Below are 14,211 nucleotides of genomic sequence, written 5' to 3'. Positions count from 1 at the left end.
AGTTGCATCTATTTGCTAAGAGCACTAGCTCAAAATTAACCAATCACAATCTTTCTTTCATTGGCGTTCTTGAAAGATGGAATAATATGATTGGTCAGTGGTGTCTGGGTTTAATCGAGCCTTGAGGGAGGCTGGTTACATTGAAATAATTACACGATTCAGTACACCAAGCCTTGGATTTTTTCTTGGTCAGTTTTAATGATTAGAAGTGGAAATAGTTGTCTTTGAAGCAACAAAAAGGCTGGCACTAACATTTCTGGTTGTACAGCATAAACACATGGAGGTCAACAATAAATAAACAAAAAACATTCTTAAAGTAAGCGTGCGTTTCCCCAGCAACCCTTTCCTGCAGTGCGAATTAGAATATGCTGAACTAATAAGACAATACTGCATCGATTGACTGCTGGACTGGGGTTTGTCGTTAAGAAATAGACCGTTTTGTAATTCGCAAGAAACTGCTGCGTTCCTTGTAGTTATTTTAAATATTCGTGACAAACTGTTAAAACTTTCACTCAAGAAAGGAAGTTTCGTTCAGTGAAGACGACCGTACAATGATGTCATGCGTCTGTTGCTGGGCGCTTCTGTCTAACTTATACCCACCCCTCACCTTGATCTGATCATTACCATCATCAGTCATCACCACCGTCATCATCACCATCATCACCATCATCACCAACCATCAACCATCGCCATTGCCATCACTATCGCAATCATCATCATCATCACTATCATCACCTTCATAACCTTCACTATCATTATCGCCATCAATTATACTCTTTACATGCATCATTATCATTACGACTACCATAATCATCATCATAATCACCATCACCTTCACCAACATTCTCATTGTCGTCATCTTCATCACAACATCATCTTCATCATCCTGTTCATCATCATCACCATCATCATCATCGCCATTATCACCATCATCACCATAATCGTCACCATAATCATCATCATAATCATTATCATCATCACCATCATCACCATAATCGTCACCATAATCATCATCATAATCATTATCATCATCACCATCATCACCATAATCGTCACCATAATCATCATCATAATCATCATCATCATTATCACCATCATCATCATCTTCATCATCCTGATCATGATCATCACAATCATCATCACAATTAACGTCATCGTCATAATAATCATCATCATTGATCATAATTATTTTACTTCTTGAATCACTGCGGTTCAAAGATATTCAGATTAAAAAAATAGAAAAATGATCATTAAATTTTTTGGCAAGAGGAAGCTAGTTTCTTTCATGCGCAGTCCACAAACACTAAACTCGGACAACGAACCACAGGGATCCCATATGAAAAAATATGAATCGTTAAAATTTAGTCCAGCTGAAAAAATAAACTTTGGCGTGAATTATTTATGAGCTTGATTTTCCTCGAAAACACAACAAATTTAATTAAAAGTAGTAATGTAGTCTTTTTCCGTTAGAGTGCAAATAATATACCCGTGAAATAGATAGCTAGCTAACTAATTACTAACTTTGTCCTATTGGTTGCCTAAGTCTAATTAGTCAAAGAAATAGGCGAGCCGTGACGGGTGAACTAGTGCACGTGTTATTGTACATGCTTTTCCTTCGTATAATTTGACATGTTCGCATTTTCGAATTCGTATCTGTTAAACAACAAGTGGAGCTTGATTCATGTTTTATGACTTGATATTCAGCTGATGACTGTATAATCTTCAAATTGTCTAGTGTTTAAGTCATTGCTTTTTCGTTCTTAAAGCTAAATTACAAACGACGATAGTGTTTTTTTTCATTAATTGTCCACACTGCGGGCAGAAGCAAAAGTGGCGTTCTACGAAGCTCAAACAAGTAGGGCTAATACGGTTCAAGCGAAATGGTTTTTGGGCTGGCCAAAGCCAATACTCCTGGAAGAAGACACCTGGAGTACTGGAACACAACATGCACATTGGAGTAATTTATGCCTTTCTCGCCATTTCCAAGGAACAAGTAAGAAGATTTTATGGTGAAGATCTTGGCGAATTTATATTTAATTTGCTTTTTAAATTATCTAATCAATAACGATTTTGATGTTCTACAAATTTTGATTATAAAAAATATAAAGATAAAAATGGTAGAAAACACGTTCATTTGCGTACTGGGTCTTTTTTAGCTATAGTTGTTTGAGTCTTGATTCGTCTTAGTTTATAAATGCGTATTGTCTTGATTTTTAGCAAGTTACTAAACAAATAAAAATGGTAGAAAACACGTCCATTTGCGTACTGGGTCTTTTTTAGCTATAGTTGTTTGAGTCTTGATTTGTTTTAGTTTATAAATGCGTATTGTCTTGATTTTTAGCAAGTTACTAAACAAATAAAAATGGTAGAAAACACGTTCATTTGCGTACTGGGTCTTTTCTAGCTATAGTTGTTTGAGTCTTGATTTGTTTTAGTTTATAAATGCGTATTGTCTTGATTTTTAGCAAGTTACTAAACAAATAAAAATGGTAGAAAACACGTTCATTTGCGTACTGGGTCTTTTTTAGCTATAGTTGTTTGAGTCTTGATTTGTTTTAGTTTATAAATGCGTATTGTCTTGATCTTTAGCGTGATAAAACAAATAAAAATGGTAGATAACACGTTCATTTGCGTACTGGGTTTTTTGTGTCATGATTTACTGCAGAATTAAATGTGCGTCTTGTGTATTGATTCTTAGCTCAATTCAATAAACTTGTTAGAAAAAACGTTCATTTGCGTAATGAGTTGTTACTCTAGTAAACGCCCGTGCCCTTGTCATGCCTCACTGAATTCCTATGTGTTGTCTAATTAAGCGCTAACTATCTCCTATTTAATCCTAACTATTTCACGGGTATATTATTTGCACTCTATATTTCAGTCAAATAACTGTATAATAAGAGAAGGCGACGAAAGATCAATGTTCACGTTGGAATGAATGAAAATGACGTCATTATTCACGTGCACTACTACCACGACAGTCAACATTGAATTATGTTGATAAAGAATCAAGTTCTGATCATATTTGACTGAGAAATAGTCTGCCAAAGATTGTAAAGGAGTTATAAAAACCTGGATAGAGAAAGTGGGTCTCAGAGACGAATTACTGGATGGAAATATATTTGGGAGTTTTGGTGGCGAAAGAGCAGAGGAACATAAAAAACTGAAGGTAAGAGTAATGCAACTATTCCTCGAGTTAGTCGTGTTGATTCATTCGCTTGCCTAATAAAGTTTACAATATTATACACATGTAAGGCGTTCCTCAGAACTGGGCAGTTACCATTGAATGCATAAACCTATCAAAAAAGCATCTATCATCTGTAGATAAATATTTCTATAAGATTGTTTTAGTTTATTTTATTTTTGTGAGAGGTGTGATATCTGCTAGGTAGCAACATGGGTTTCCTGTGTTAATGCAGTTGTACGGGTTATGGGTTCCCTGTGTTGATATAGTCGCCATTAAAAGAATGGGCTCCCTGTGTAAGGGCGAAGATTAGCTGTAAATAGTTGATCTCGAATCTCTCTTGCTTCATCCAAACTTCACACTATCCAGAAAATAATTCTACGTTTATTTATTATCGTTTCTTCCCGAGTTTTTTAAAAAGGACTTGTTTACATTTTTTTCGCGCGATTTTCGTTTACAACTTCAATATTACAATCTAAATTATGTTTAATGCGTTACCATGACAACAAAGTATTTAACCGGTTTTACCGTGTCTTTCAGCGCGCAATGTTGAACTACGCATGCGCTGATTTTGCTATAAGTCATTGATTTTTGCACACACGTTGATCGTGAAAGGGCAGGCAGCACGTGAGAGCGTGTACGAACGAGACAATCGTGTAAGGAACATTTGAGTGTAGAAATGAAATGGATGTCAAATATCCTGTGTCTTTAAGCGCGAGATGTTGAAATACGCATAGGCTGGTTATATTGTTAGCCATTGGAAAACACGTTGATCATGAAAGTGAGTGCAGTGACAGCGCGTACGAAAGAGACGATCACGTCAGAGGAACATTTGCGTGTAATATAAAGCGACAGCTGAGAACAGAAATCAAATGACTCCTTTCATTCAATTCAGGGTTTTTGACACGACTGATAGGTTTAAGAGTGGCAGGGTCACGTGACCTCAGTGTTAGTACTTATGTTATCATTTAGATCAAATCCACTTGCGCGTAATGTTTTGCCCATTTCAGACCACGTGTCATTCCCAAGAGTATCATTTCTTTGTTTAACGGCTGCACATGAGAAGACACATGAATATAGATACAACTCAAACGAAGAATCTTATTTTCAAGAAAATGACACGTGGTCTGAAATGGGAAAACATTACGACAAAATGGATTTGGTTCAAACTTGCAAATATTAAATACAATATTAATACAATTTTAGTTATTGTAAAATAGGGAAACACACTTACTTATTAGGCTTACATACTAGGTTATTTTTATCCCTCGTGTAAAAAAAACCTTGGCGACTAGGAAAATTAGACATTCTTTCTAACAGAGGAAGAAAGAAAGAACTCATTATAGTCAGTCTAAAGGTGTCTAGACGCGCCAAAACCAGCTGATCTTAGAAAAAATATTAGCCAATCAGAATCGACATACGTTTGCAAAACCGAGGTGTCACTTTTCCTCTTGAAATTATGGATTTCCAGGCCCCAAAAAGAAAACAAGAAAACGTTGCCAATAAGAGGTTGGTAACAGTGACACAATTATTAATGAGTTGGTATATTTGTATTGCGCATGCAATGACGGGTATTCTTTTTCTTTTCTTTTTTTTTTTTTTTTTTTTTTTTTTTTTTTTTTTTTTTTTTTTTTTTTTCACTCTTCAATTTTTGCAGAATTTAATAACATAAGGCTTTCTTGAACGTATTCAAACAGAGGTCTCAATTCTTTTACAGTAGAAAATTCAAAAAGAATAGTATAAGGAATAAAATGATTCCTTAGATAGAGAATTAAAATGTTTTGAGTTCAGATTTAAAGAGTATATGTAATTTGTTTTCCAGAAATTAACAAAATCCTTATCGAAAAAAATCCTTTCCCAGGCTTCTTGACACCTCGGTTTTGCAGTTACTCATTTATACGTCACTATTTCAGAACAGTTGGAAGTTACTAACAAGGATAGGAGACTCGCTAAGCATTTTGGGCGTTTGACACTTGACCGCCGCCACCACCAGGCGAGAGTCCCATGAATTGGAAAACAGCATCAACGATAAACGCGATAATTGAAAAGAAGCCAAAAACCTAAAAAAAAAGAAAAATGTTAGTGAAATTAAGAATGCTCCCTTTTCGAATTCTCTGTTCTACAGGGCTAGCGTCGATTTTGTATGGAATTACTTTTGAATATTCGTCCGGTCGAATTTCAAAGTGTTTGTATTGTTGAAGTTGTGCATTCTTTACTTTACCATTGGTATTTGTGAATATTTGGACACTGATACGAGGTTAAGCCTGTGTGAATGAGTCTGTGATCAAGGAACACAGCGGTAATTTGGAACTCGAAAAATGGTCTGTTAAGAATTCTCGACTTTCACATCCCCATAATCCTTTGCGTCTTTGGGGGGTAACCAGAGGGTAAAAACCCACTTATTTTGCTGAAGGCTGATCAGACAATGTTGAAAATACCTTGTTTGGTATCCAAAGATAAAATGAAGAAGTAAAAAACAGAAAAAGATAGAAGCTTGAAGACGTTTAAGGTAAATTTTAAACATTTTTTCGTAAGTCAATACATTTTCTGTAAGACCAAAACTCTTCATGATCTGTACACGCAAAAATAACTTGGAATAAACTGATAATCAGTATTGTACAGATAAAAGCAGGTATAGTATAAATTCAATTAAGAAACCTTTCAATTTGGGACAGTTTTTTGATTGGTTGCCCCCCAAAAACACAAGGCATTATGGGGATGTGAAAGTCGAGAATAGAGGTTTTGCACCACCACGTGACGGCAGCCATGTTAGATGGCAGGAACAATACAATCGTTTTACATGAGAAAGAATTCAATTCCCAAGAGCAAAGGGATTTTATTGTTCTGCCATCTAACCACAGGCAGCCCAAGCTGTATTATGGACGTGGGCACGTCGTGAATCCACACTACTTTGACAATGTGCTGCAATTTATCGTCAATGAGATGACGGACACATAAAAAACTGATGGCAAATTGTTAATTTTTCTTTCCATTTTAATGGACACCAAGAACGAAAGATTTATTTGTCGCTCAATCCAACATGGCGGTCATCACTTGACCAAATCACGTGCCCACATAAAATCACGTGACATAAAATCGTATTTGTAACCCAGAAGAATGGATGAGCAAAAAAAAAAAAAAAAAGGTCATTTTTCATAACCAATGACGCTTTGGTTTTAAAACATAATCTCAAACACTAGCAACAAAAAGGATTTTTTCTTTCGCGGGTTTCGTACTCACAACTGCAGCCGTCATTGTGTTCCAAATTTGCGCGTAATAGTGGTCGTAGTAAGCGTATTTTTTCCAATAGCTGAGGTAGTCTGCACGCTCAGCCATCAGGGAACTACAAATGAGCAACAGGACAGCGAAGACGATGCTTGTAATCAGGTTCTGAAGAAAACGATAAAAAAGGCGTTATTAATAAATCTTAGATAGTACGCGTGCTCTAATTGGTCGAGAACTGTGCCGTTTTTGTAGTCACCTGACTCTTGACCAATAGGAGTAGTTGTTAAATACTGGAATGTAATCTTACCGCTAATTTCCAGTTGACCTGCGGGACGTTTGCTGTAAGGCTTAAGAAAAAGAACACGAAGAGAGCTATGACTATCAGCCAACCAATGACAGTGACGGCAAGGAAGAAGGATGTTCTGCCGTCACTGTGGTAGAATCGAGAGTGACAGCAGTCAGACATGCAGGAAAATGCCAACAGTAGAAGAAACTAAAGAAATGAGGACAGCTAATTGTTAGTGTGAGATACAGTCGATTCAAACCACGTTGTCGTCGACCGGCTCAAGCCTACGCGACTGGACCGAAAGGAATATGGGTAAAAATCACTGAAGCGGTTAAATATTCGTTCTGAATTCATTGTCCCGCGAGCAGTAAAGATAATAATGGCGGGCAATAGCCAATTAAATGCATGTCTTTTAAGCGAAAGAAAAACAAAGTAGGTATGATTTAGTTGTCAATTTCGTAAATGTGAAGGCATTGAAAAAAACAAAAACAAAAACAAAAACAAAAACAAAAAAACCACGTGTTTTTCACACTTCCCGCTCGAGCTCGTCCTGTAAACCCGAAACATAGTCAATCAGATGAAACTATATATACAGTCAAATCGCTTCAGAGATTCTACCCAGAGTCCCTTTCGGTCCAGTCGCGTAGGCTGGTCGACGACAACGTTTTTTGAATTGACTGTATAAGTTTGTAATATTGCCACTGCCCTGCCGCTATGCATGATCAATGAGTTTCACACTACAATTATATGCTAGAGTAATATTTAGTCTCGTTTCGGGATTTTCGCTCTGACTCGAGAGTCTTTAAGCGATTTAGGCTGCGTTCATAATGTATGGCAGAGGGGGTGGGGGGTGCAGGTAAAAATTTGAAATGTCCAGAATAATTCTTAACATCCCCCTTAAAGTCATGCAAAACAATACGATCCCCCCCTAAGCAAGGCTTCTATTTTCTTCCAAAAATTGTGCATCCCCCCATTTTTCTGATAAAAATTTGCCCATCCCCCCTTTTTCCTACCAAACTTTTCCCGATCCCCCCTCAATTTCACCTGCCCCCCCCCCCCCCCCCCCCCCCCCCCCCCCCCTCTGCCATACATTATGAATGCAGCCTTATTCCTCTTGTAAGAGACGAAAGGAGGATCAGGGAAGATCGTTTTTAGGTTCTGGTTGACTGGTGACTTTATCGGTGAGATGGTTGGCTGTGGCTCTGTCATCATCGCTAGAATGTCGGCGGCTTGAGTGTTACTCAATTCGTCTTTAGCTCCTAATAGAACTGCTTTTCTTAACAAGACCGGTTTCAATAACTTTAATAGCTATCTTCGTCAGTTGCTTTATGGCTAGTTATTCCGTTACTCTACTTGCAATATATGCATCAAGAGTTCCACATGAATATGAATACAACTCAAACAAAGAATCTTATTCTCAAGAGGCATATTGTTTTTCCCATTTCACACCACATGTCGTTCTCTTGAGTATCGTTTCTTTGTTTAATGGTTGCACATGAGAAGACACATCAAGAGTGCCGCGCTACTGCTCTATGCGCATGCTCAGGGAGTAAAAGAGTGGGAACATGGCTTGTAAAAAAAATTTATTTTGGTATGTTTGATTTGGAATTAGCTTTGTACTTGGTCTTGAATATCTAATGACAATTGTGATTGATAAGAAAATTCAATTAAAATATAGCAATTTGTACGACCCAGGATCCCAATTTTTGACTCCTTGAGCATGCGCTTAGAGCGGTAGTGCGGAACTCTTGATGCATATATAGACCCATCTACCTTGGGCGTAATTTTTCCCCATTTCAGACCACGTGTCATTCTCTTTAGAATAAGATTCTTTGTTTGAGTTGTATCCATATTCATGTGTCTTCTCATGTGCAACCATTAAACAAAGAAACGATACTCTAGGGAATGAAACGTGGTGTGAAATGGGGAAAACATCATAATGCCTGGATGGATTAGGTCCATTGCCCAGAAACAGGAATCCCATGAATGGAAGAAAAGGAAAAGGAATTCAAAGAAAAGGATAGGAAAGAGATGGAAAGGAAAGGAATGGAAAGATAGAATGCGAATGGGAATGGAAATAAATAAAATGGTCAATAAATAAATGGAAAACAAAAGTACCACATCGAAGAGTAGTAAAGGAAGCGATAGACCAAATTCAAAACTCGTACCGATATGAGGCTTAAGTTGTGAACAAAGGAATCTGGCGTGATTCGTGACTCTTGAATCACGCCAGATTACTTTGAGTCACGCCAGATCCCTTTGTTCACAACTTAAGCCTCATATCGGTACGAGTTTTGAATTTGGTCTATTGAAACACGAGACTTACAAATTCGACAATCTTCAAGATTCCTGGAACTGACTTTAAGTATCCCATATTCAGTGTTATTCCCACCATTTTGATTGTTCCAGCTCAGACTCAAAACTATCAAGAAAAATAAGTCAGTATGACGACTAGTCGATTGTTTTTGTTTTTGTTTTTTTCGTTTTTTTTTTGTTTTTGTTTTTGTTGTTTTTTCTTTGTATATTTATTTATTTATTTTTATTATCAATATTACTATTATTGGATATTTTTTCTTTTAAAACTAAATTTTTAGGAAAATAGGAAAATAGCTGTTTTTTTAACATATTAACGGACACCCTGCTTAACGTCCGAACGATGTGTTATTCCGGATACCGCGAGCTATTGGAGCCGCCGTACAAACCGCCCTGCCGATTCTCATTTACTGACTCTCCTCAGTAGACCGAGGCATTTTTTCAACTCCTCTGTTATGTTAACAGCAAGTGCATTTCAAACCACGTGATGCCAATGTTGTACAACATGGAAACGTTTTTTAAACCACGTGATAAAAAATTGAATGCGCTTCGGTCACAAAACGTGGTCACGACTTAGTACAACATTAGTCTCCCTCGCATCCGTTTTTAGTGTCGGCCGTCACGCAACGCTCCCTCCTCGTTGCGTGACGACCGACACTAAAAACGGATGCGTGGGAGACTAGTACAACATTGGCATCAAGTGGTCGATTTGAAATGCTCTTGCGGTTACTGATAACAGGCGCTACGAAGGCGATAGAAAAGCCACAATTGCCTTGGTCGACTGGGAAGATTAGTATTTTAGTCGCACATATTAAAACTGGATTGACTGTCAATTAAATGTCATTACATTCATAATCAACCTATCATTTTCATAGCATTAAATCGCGTCTAAATCAAGCCTGTTGATTGGTCGTTGTCGCAGGAAGTCCTTGCTCATGATTCATTGGCTAGAACGGGGAAAACGAATAAATAGCACATAGCGGAACCTACATGTACGATTGTTTGAAATTCGATAAAAAGAATGCATGCTTTTTAATGAACTTTTTTGTTTACATTACTGACATTTGCATTGACTTCTTAAACCCCGTGCTTTACACTAGTGATTTTTGCGGCGATTTTTTTGTGATTTTTTCCATAGTAAATAATGGTAAAGCATTAACTTGTAAAGTTTTTTTCAGGATACCAAGATTTTCCTAGACGAATGTCTCTTTTGAAGGATGAGACAAAAAAATTCATATTTCCGAAAATTGTCACAGAAATTGCAACAAAAATCGCCGCAAAAATCGCCAGTGTAAGCGGGGCTTTAGACGTAAATTTCAAAAAAGCTAATTACACTCTCACAAGCGCTGAAGGCTTGTTAGCCACTGGCTTAAAACAAGAAACTGGCTTATTTCCAAGTTTAAGTCTTCCCCGAGCTTTCTGGAGTTACCTTTCAGTCATCGAGATCAAGAATGTATACACACACCTATTTCAATAATTCATTCCGACATGGAAATGGTTTCGTTGAATACAAAGAACATCGAATCAGTCTCAGCACGAAGGTCCAGCTATTCTAAGCAATTCTTGGAGCTTGGAATGACTTATCTTCAACGTTTATTGAAAAAAGCTGGAATTAATCAAGATATACAATTCAAAGGAAAACAAACTAAGGCGTAAGACTGTTTCATTAGAAACACCGACGCAGCTCACACTAGTTTTTAGCTAATGATCTCTTCTAAAGCGTAAAACAAACAACTGTTATCAATATTTTTCTGTTTCTTCCGAGTTAAATATTTTTCCCTTAAGCGGCTTTAACCAAACGAAAAAAAGCCTGCATGAATATTGGCAAGCTCCTTGGAGCTACTATCTACTACACATCACATACTGAGCGTCAACAACGCGGTTTCGCTTTATTGTACATGCAAAGACTACGCTAGGCTATTTTTTGAACGGTTGCTCTCATGCTGTCAAGTCTTCAATTGATCATTATTCAGAAAATATCATAAATAAAACAGAGCTCTTTATATTCAGCGGCACTCATAAATGTTCGAGATACACTGATTAATTTTTTGCCATTCAGTTTGCCAAAGTCAAACTTGTCTCCCGCCAGCTAGGAATTTGTTTCTTCCGAGGGACGTAAGACTTAGCGAAAGCCCAAGTCCTAAGACCATTGTTAACAAAAAAAAGTGTCTTTGGCTTTGCTGTTTGTTTTGTTCTTTGTATCTTTTTACGACGCCTCTTTGAATAGACACGATAATAAATACGATTATTTTGTTCATAGTTTATAGAATATCGTATATTCACTTCACACGTTCATCATCGCTTCAATCATAGCTTGTAGAGCGAGTTTCTTTTTGGAATCGAAAAACCTGGCGAAAAACTTGGCGAAGCTTTCATCACCTTCGGTTGGGGGTACTTGATAAAGGCCTAACAATTTTCCCCTTCAGATTTTTATATTTTAATTGTAAACTTTATTATATTTTGTCTTTTATATGTTTTCTTATAGCCTCAATGAAAACTTATGCTTTTTGCATTAATTGAGTTTTATACCAATAAAGTCATTATTATATTAAACATTTACATAAAGAAAAAATCAAGAAAATATCAAAGCGTAAGAAGCCATTCAAGTTTTCCCCTCGATTTCATCCGCTTTTTTTCATTTTTGCTAAATTGCTACAAATAATTTTTAATTTTTAAAGCCTTCGCTAATCTAGTCCTTCTTTCGACAAAGCAATTGTTACTTTACGCGCCAAACAACCTTAGCACTACACCAATAATAGTATATTTTTTCATTATCATTATACGATTATGTTCCGAAAATTTTGTCAAATGTTGATCAGAAGAGTTTTCAAATGCATACAAAAAAACCTTGCTTACCTTGTTGTGCAATACTCGATATTTAATGACCAACTCGTAGAAGCATAATGCTAAAAGCGAACGACTGGCAAACCAAGACGGCTGAACATAAATTATACGCTGTCTCGACGACCATTTATTTATTTATTTTCTGGCCAATCTCAGAGCTTTGTCTGTTTTTATTGACTCGGCCAAACTGACTTATAATGCTCCATGGTCTTTGTTTAAAAGAAAAAGTTATGAACATGATTTTTCAAAAAAAAAGTACAGTAGTGTAGAATAATATTAAACATACCCCCTGAGTGTTTTTAAGCTGGTACTCAAGTGAAAGCGAAACAGCTTTTGTCGATATATCACGCAACCGCAAATATTGATCAATTATTTATAGATTTCTTCACAGCTTCACGCTGTCTGAATACTATTCTTAACTACTGTAAATAATTTTTTATATTTGCAAAGCGCAAAAGTTTAAGACCTCAGAAATACGAAGTGACTTGTTTTAACGAGTTTGTACTATTGCTTTAGTGAACCTGTTTTATTCTTTCTATAGCTACTTCCTTCCTTGCTCGTCATTTTATTTTTTCTGTCATCGCCACTGGCAATCGTCACCGCAACTTACAGGAGTGGCGCAGCTCAACAGGGTCGAAATGAAAGTATTTTACCATTCAACTATTTACTTCATGTAGAATCAGTACTGAAAGTATTGTCCAAGGGTTCTTGTGCACTTTAAGGCGTCTGTAGCCGCTATGCAGTTCATGCATTTATTTTTTTCCGGTTCGTTATCCTAAAAAAGCGTGCGTTCTGATTGGCTGTTTGAGCGGGCGGTATTTTGTAAGTATCTGAACGCCCTCGTAGTCCGGTATCCTTTGCCTCTAAACAACAAAACGTTATTTACCGTTCTATAGTCGGTCCGGATAGGGAAAAACTGTGCCCTCGGTCTTGAAAACGAGGCCGTTCGTATATTCGAGACACCTCTGGCAGTCCCTCGGGCACAGTTTTTCCCTATCCGGGCCGGTAAATAACATATATATATTATGATGAAAATCCTTGTGACAGAACGGGGGAAAATAGATGCGAGAAATCCTCCCTCTTTTTTAAAAATAATAAAAAATAAAAAATGCAACTTATTTTGTATTTTTACTGTTTGTCATAAAGTTCTAATTATTTTCCTTTCCAATTTTTTCACAACTTTCTATTTAGAAGTCAGTTGCAGTATTAAAGGAAAATGAAAAACACAGAACGAACGGCATAAAACCAAAGCCTAAATTGTTACTATGGCATCACGACTCTTCTAGAATTTTCTACGCCTTTTATGTAAAGAGGAGAGGTAGGAATATTTAACTATATATTTATCAATAGACGTCACTTCCGGTAATAGCTCTTTTTTGATGGCTTGTAGAATCCTGGAGGTTGTTTTGATCTCTTGTTTTCTGGTTTGATGTCGTGAAAATAGTCATATACAATAGTTTGAGAACTTATTTTGATATGTTTTGACTTAGCATCCGCTAGTTGCCCCCCAGTCAACCGCTTGTTTGCCCCCAGTCAACTCCAAAAAAGTCACGTGATTGATAGTAAGCAATTAAAAATCGCTTTGGAAAGATGTATTTGTGTTTAGTGCATGATTATGCAGTAATTGTGGTAACGTACTCTTTTTTTGGCTTGAACCATGACACTGAAATGGCTTCCCATTGTTGCTGACATGAAACTTATTTAATACTCTTACGCTACAGTAAAGTAGGAAATAAACAAGTAACGATAAACAAACCAACAAACAAACAAGCAAAAATATGTTAAAAACACAGCTGAAAAAAGGCAAAAAAATCATTTTCATTTTAGAAATCTCTTTCAGATTGATGCAGGCTTGTAACGTCGTTCCCGCCCAATTTTCTTTAGGCATTTTCGTTTCCAGGTTCTGCTCTTTTACCGCTATAAGCAGGAGAAATGCAGGCTCTTGGCCTTTTAGCTGGGCGTAATGTTTTCACGTTTCAGACGGAGTACATAAAAATGGTTTCATTACTCGAACATTGATTTATTATTCTTTCTGAGAATACTAATAAAAATAATAAAACAAAGCTTAAAATTCAACTATTGCTGTTCCTTATAAAGAAAATACAACGTCAGACAACGGGGCATGCGTCATTTCTGGCTTTTTACCATTCTAGATACCGCCATATATGGAGTGCAGTTCAAATGGACACCATGTCACGTGATATTCCATGTTGAACCCCACGTGCACGGCACTTGCGAGGCAGCGCATGTCGGAATGCGGAAGCTGAGAACTATTTATAAAGCAGTTGGTAAGTCACTCACCACCAGTCACCCTTAGGGACGGACCATTAGATTTTTGAGGGGGGGGGAGGGGTTGGGGCAA

The 14,211-nt window shown here is 37.0% G+C and overlaps 1 protein-coding gene and 2 long non-coding RNA genes across 4 annotated transcripts in view; 1 reads left to right on the top strand and 2 right to left on the bottom strand.

Moving 5' to 3' along the window:
- The first annotated feature begins 2,908 nt into the window (after positions 1 to 2,908).
- On the top strand, positions 2,909 to 14,089 carry LOC116304009 (uncharacterized). The gene is made up of 3 exons (XR_004198012.2): positions 2,909 to 3,166; positions 13,041 to 13,167; positions 14,003 to 14,089. It is a non-coding gene; the product is annotated as an uncharacterized LOC116304009 (long non-coding RNA).
- Positions 3,548 to 12,210, bottom strand: LOC116304008 (plasmolipin-like). 2 transcript variants are annotated; one of them, XM_089034474.1, is made up of 6 exons: positions 12,136 to 12,210; positions 11,862 to 12,058; positions 9,019 to 9,114; positions 6,714 to 6,899; positions 6,422 to 6,571; positions 3,548 to 5,241 (listed from the first exon to the last, which is right to left on the bottom strand). In XM_089034474.1, the coding sequence occupies exons 3-6, from the start codon at positions 9,085 to 9,087 to the stop codon at positions 5,131 to 5,133; spliced, it is 516 nt and encodes a 171-aa protein (XP_088890600.1). In that variant the 5' UTR covers positions 9,088 to 9,114; positions 11,862 to 12,058; positions 12,136 to 12,210; the 3' UTR covers positions 3,548 to 5,130. The 2 variants fall into 2 exon arrangements, with proteins under 2 accessions (XP_088890600.1, XP_088890599.1); XM_089034473.1 differs by lacking the exon at positions 12,136 to 12,210 and having other exon boundaries at positions 11,862 to 12,112.
- Positions 3,548 to 14,211, bottom strand: part of LOC148908940 (uncharacterized) — a 117,511-nt gene continuing 106,847 nt past the window's right edge. Inside the window, exon 2 of the long non-coding RNA XR_016120537.1 lies at positions 3,548 to 4,821. This is a non-coding gene — a long non-coding RNA (uncharacterized LOC148908940). The remainder of the gene's footprint in view (positions 4,822 to 14,211) is intronic.

Source organism: Actinia tenebrosa, unplaced genomic scaffold (genome assembly GCF_029948245.1).
Source record: "Actinia tenebrosa isolate PJP-AT-01 unplaced genomic scaffold, QUT_ActTen_1.0 PGA_scaffold2__45_contigs__length_23673736, whole genome shotgun sequence".
In the NCBI taxonomy this organism is placed as follows: Eukaryota; Metazoa; Cnidaria; class Anthozoa; order Actiniaria; family Actiniidae; genus Actinia; species Actinia tenebrosa.
This window is presented reverse-complemented; position numbering and strand designations above follow the sequence as displayed.

Excerpts from the sequence above, each read along its gene's own strand:
- LOC116304008 (XM_089034474.1), bottom strand. The coding sequence starts at position 9,087 with ATGGTGGGAATAACACTGAATATGGGATACTTAAAGTCAGTTCCAGGA. Across the intron at positions 6,900-9,018 it reads TCTTGAAGATTGTCGAATTT|TTTCTTCTACTGTTGGCATT; the intron begins GTAAGTCTCGTG and ends TCATTTCTTTAG. Across the intron at positions 5,242-6,421 it reads ACACAATGACGGCTGCAGTT|GTTTTTGGCTTCTTTTCAAT; the intron begins GTGAGTACGAAA and ends CTTTTTTTTTAG.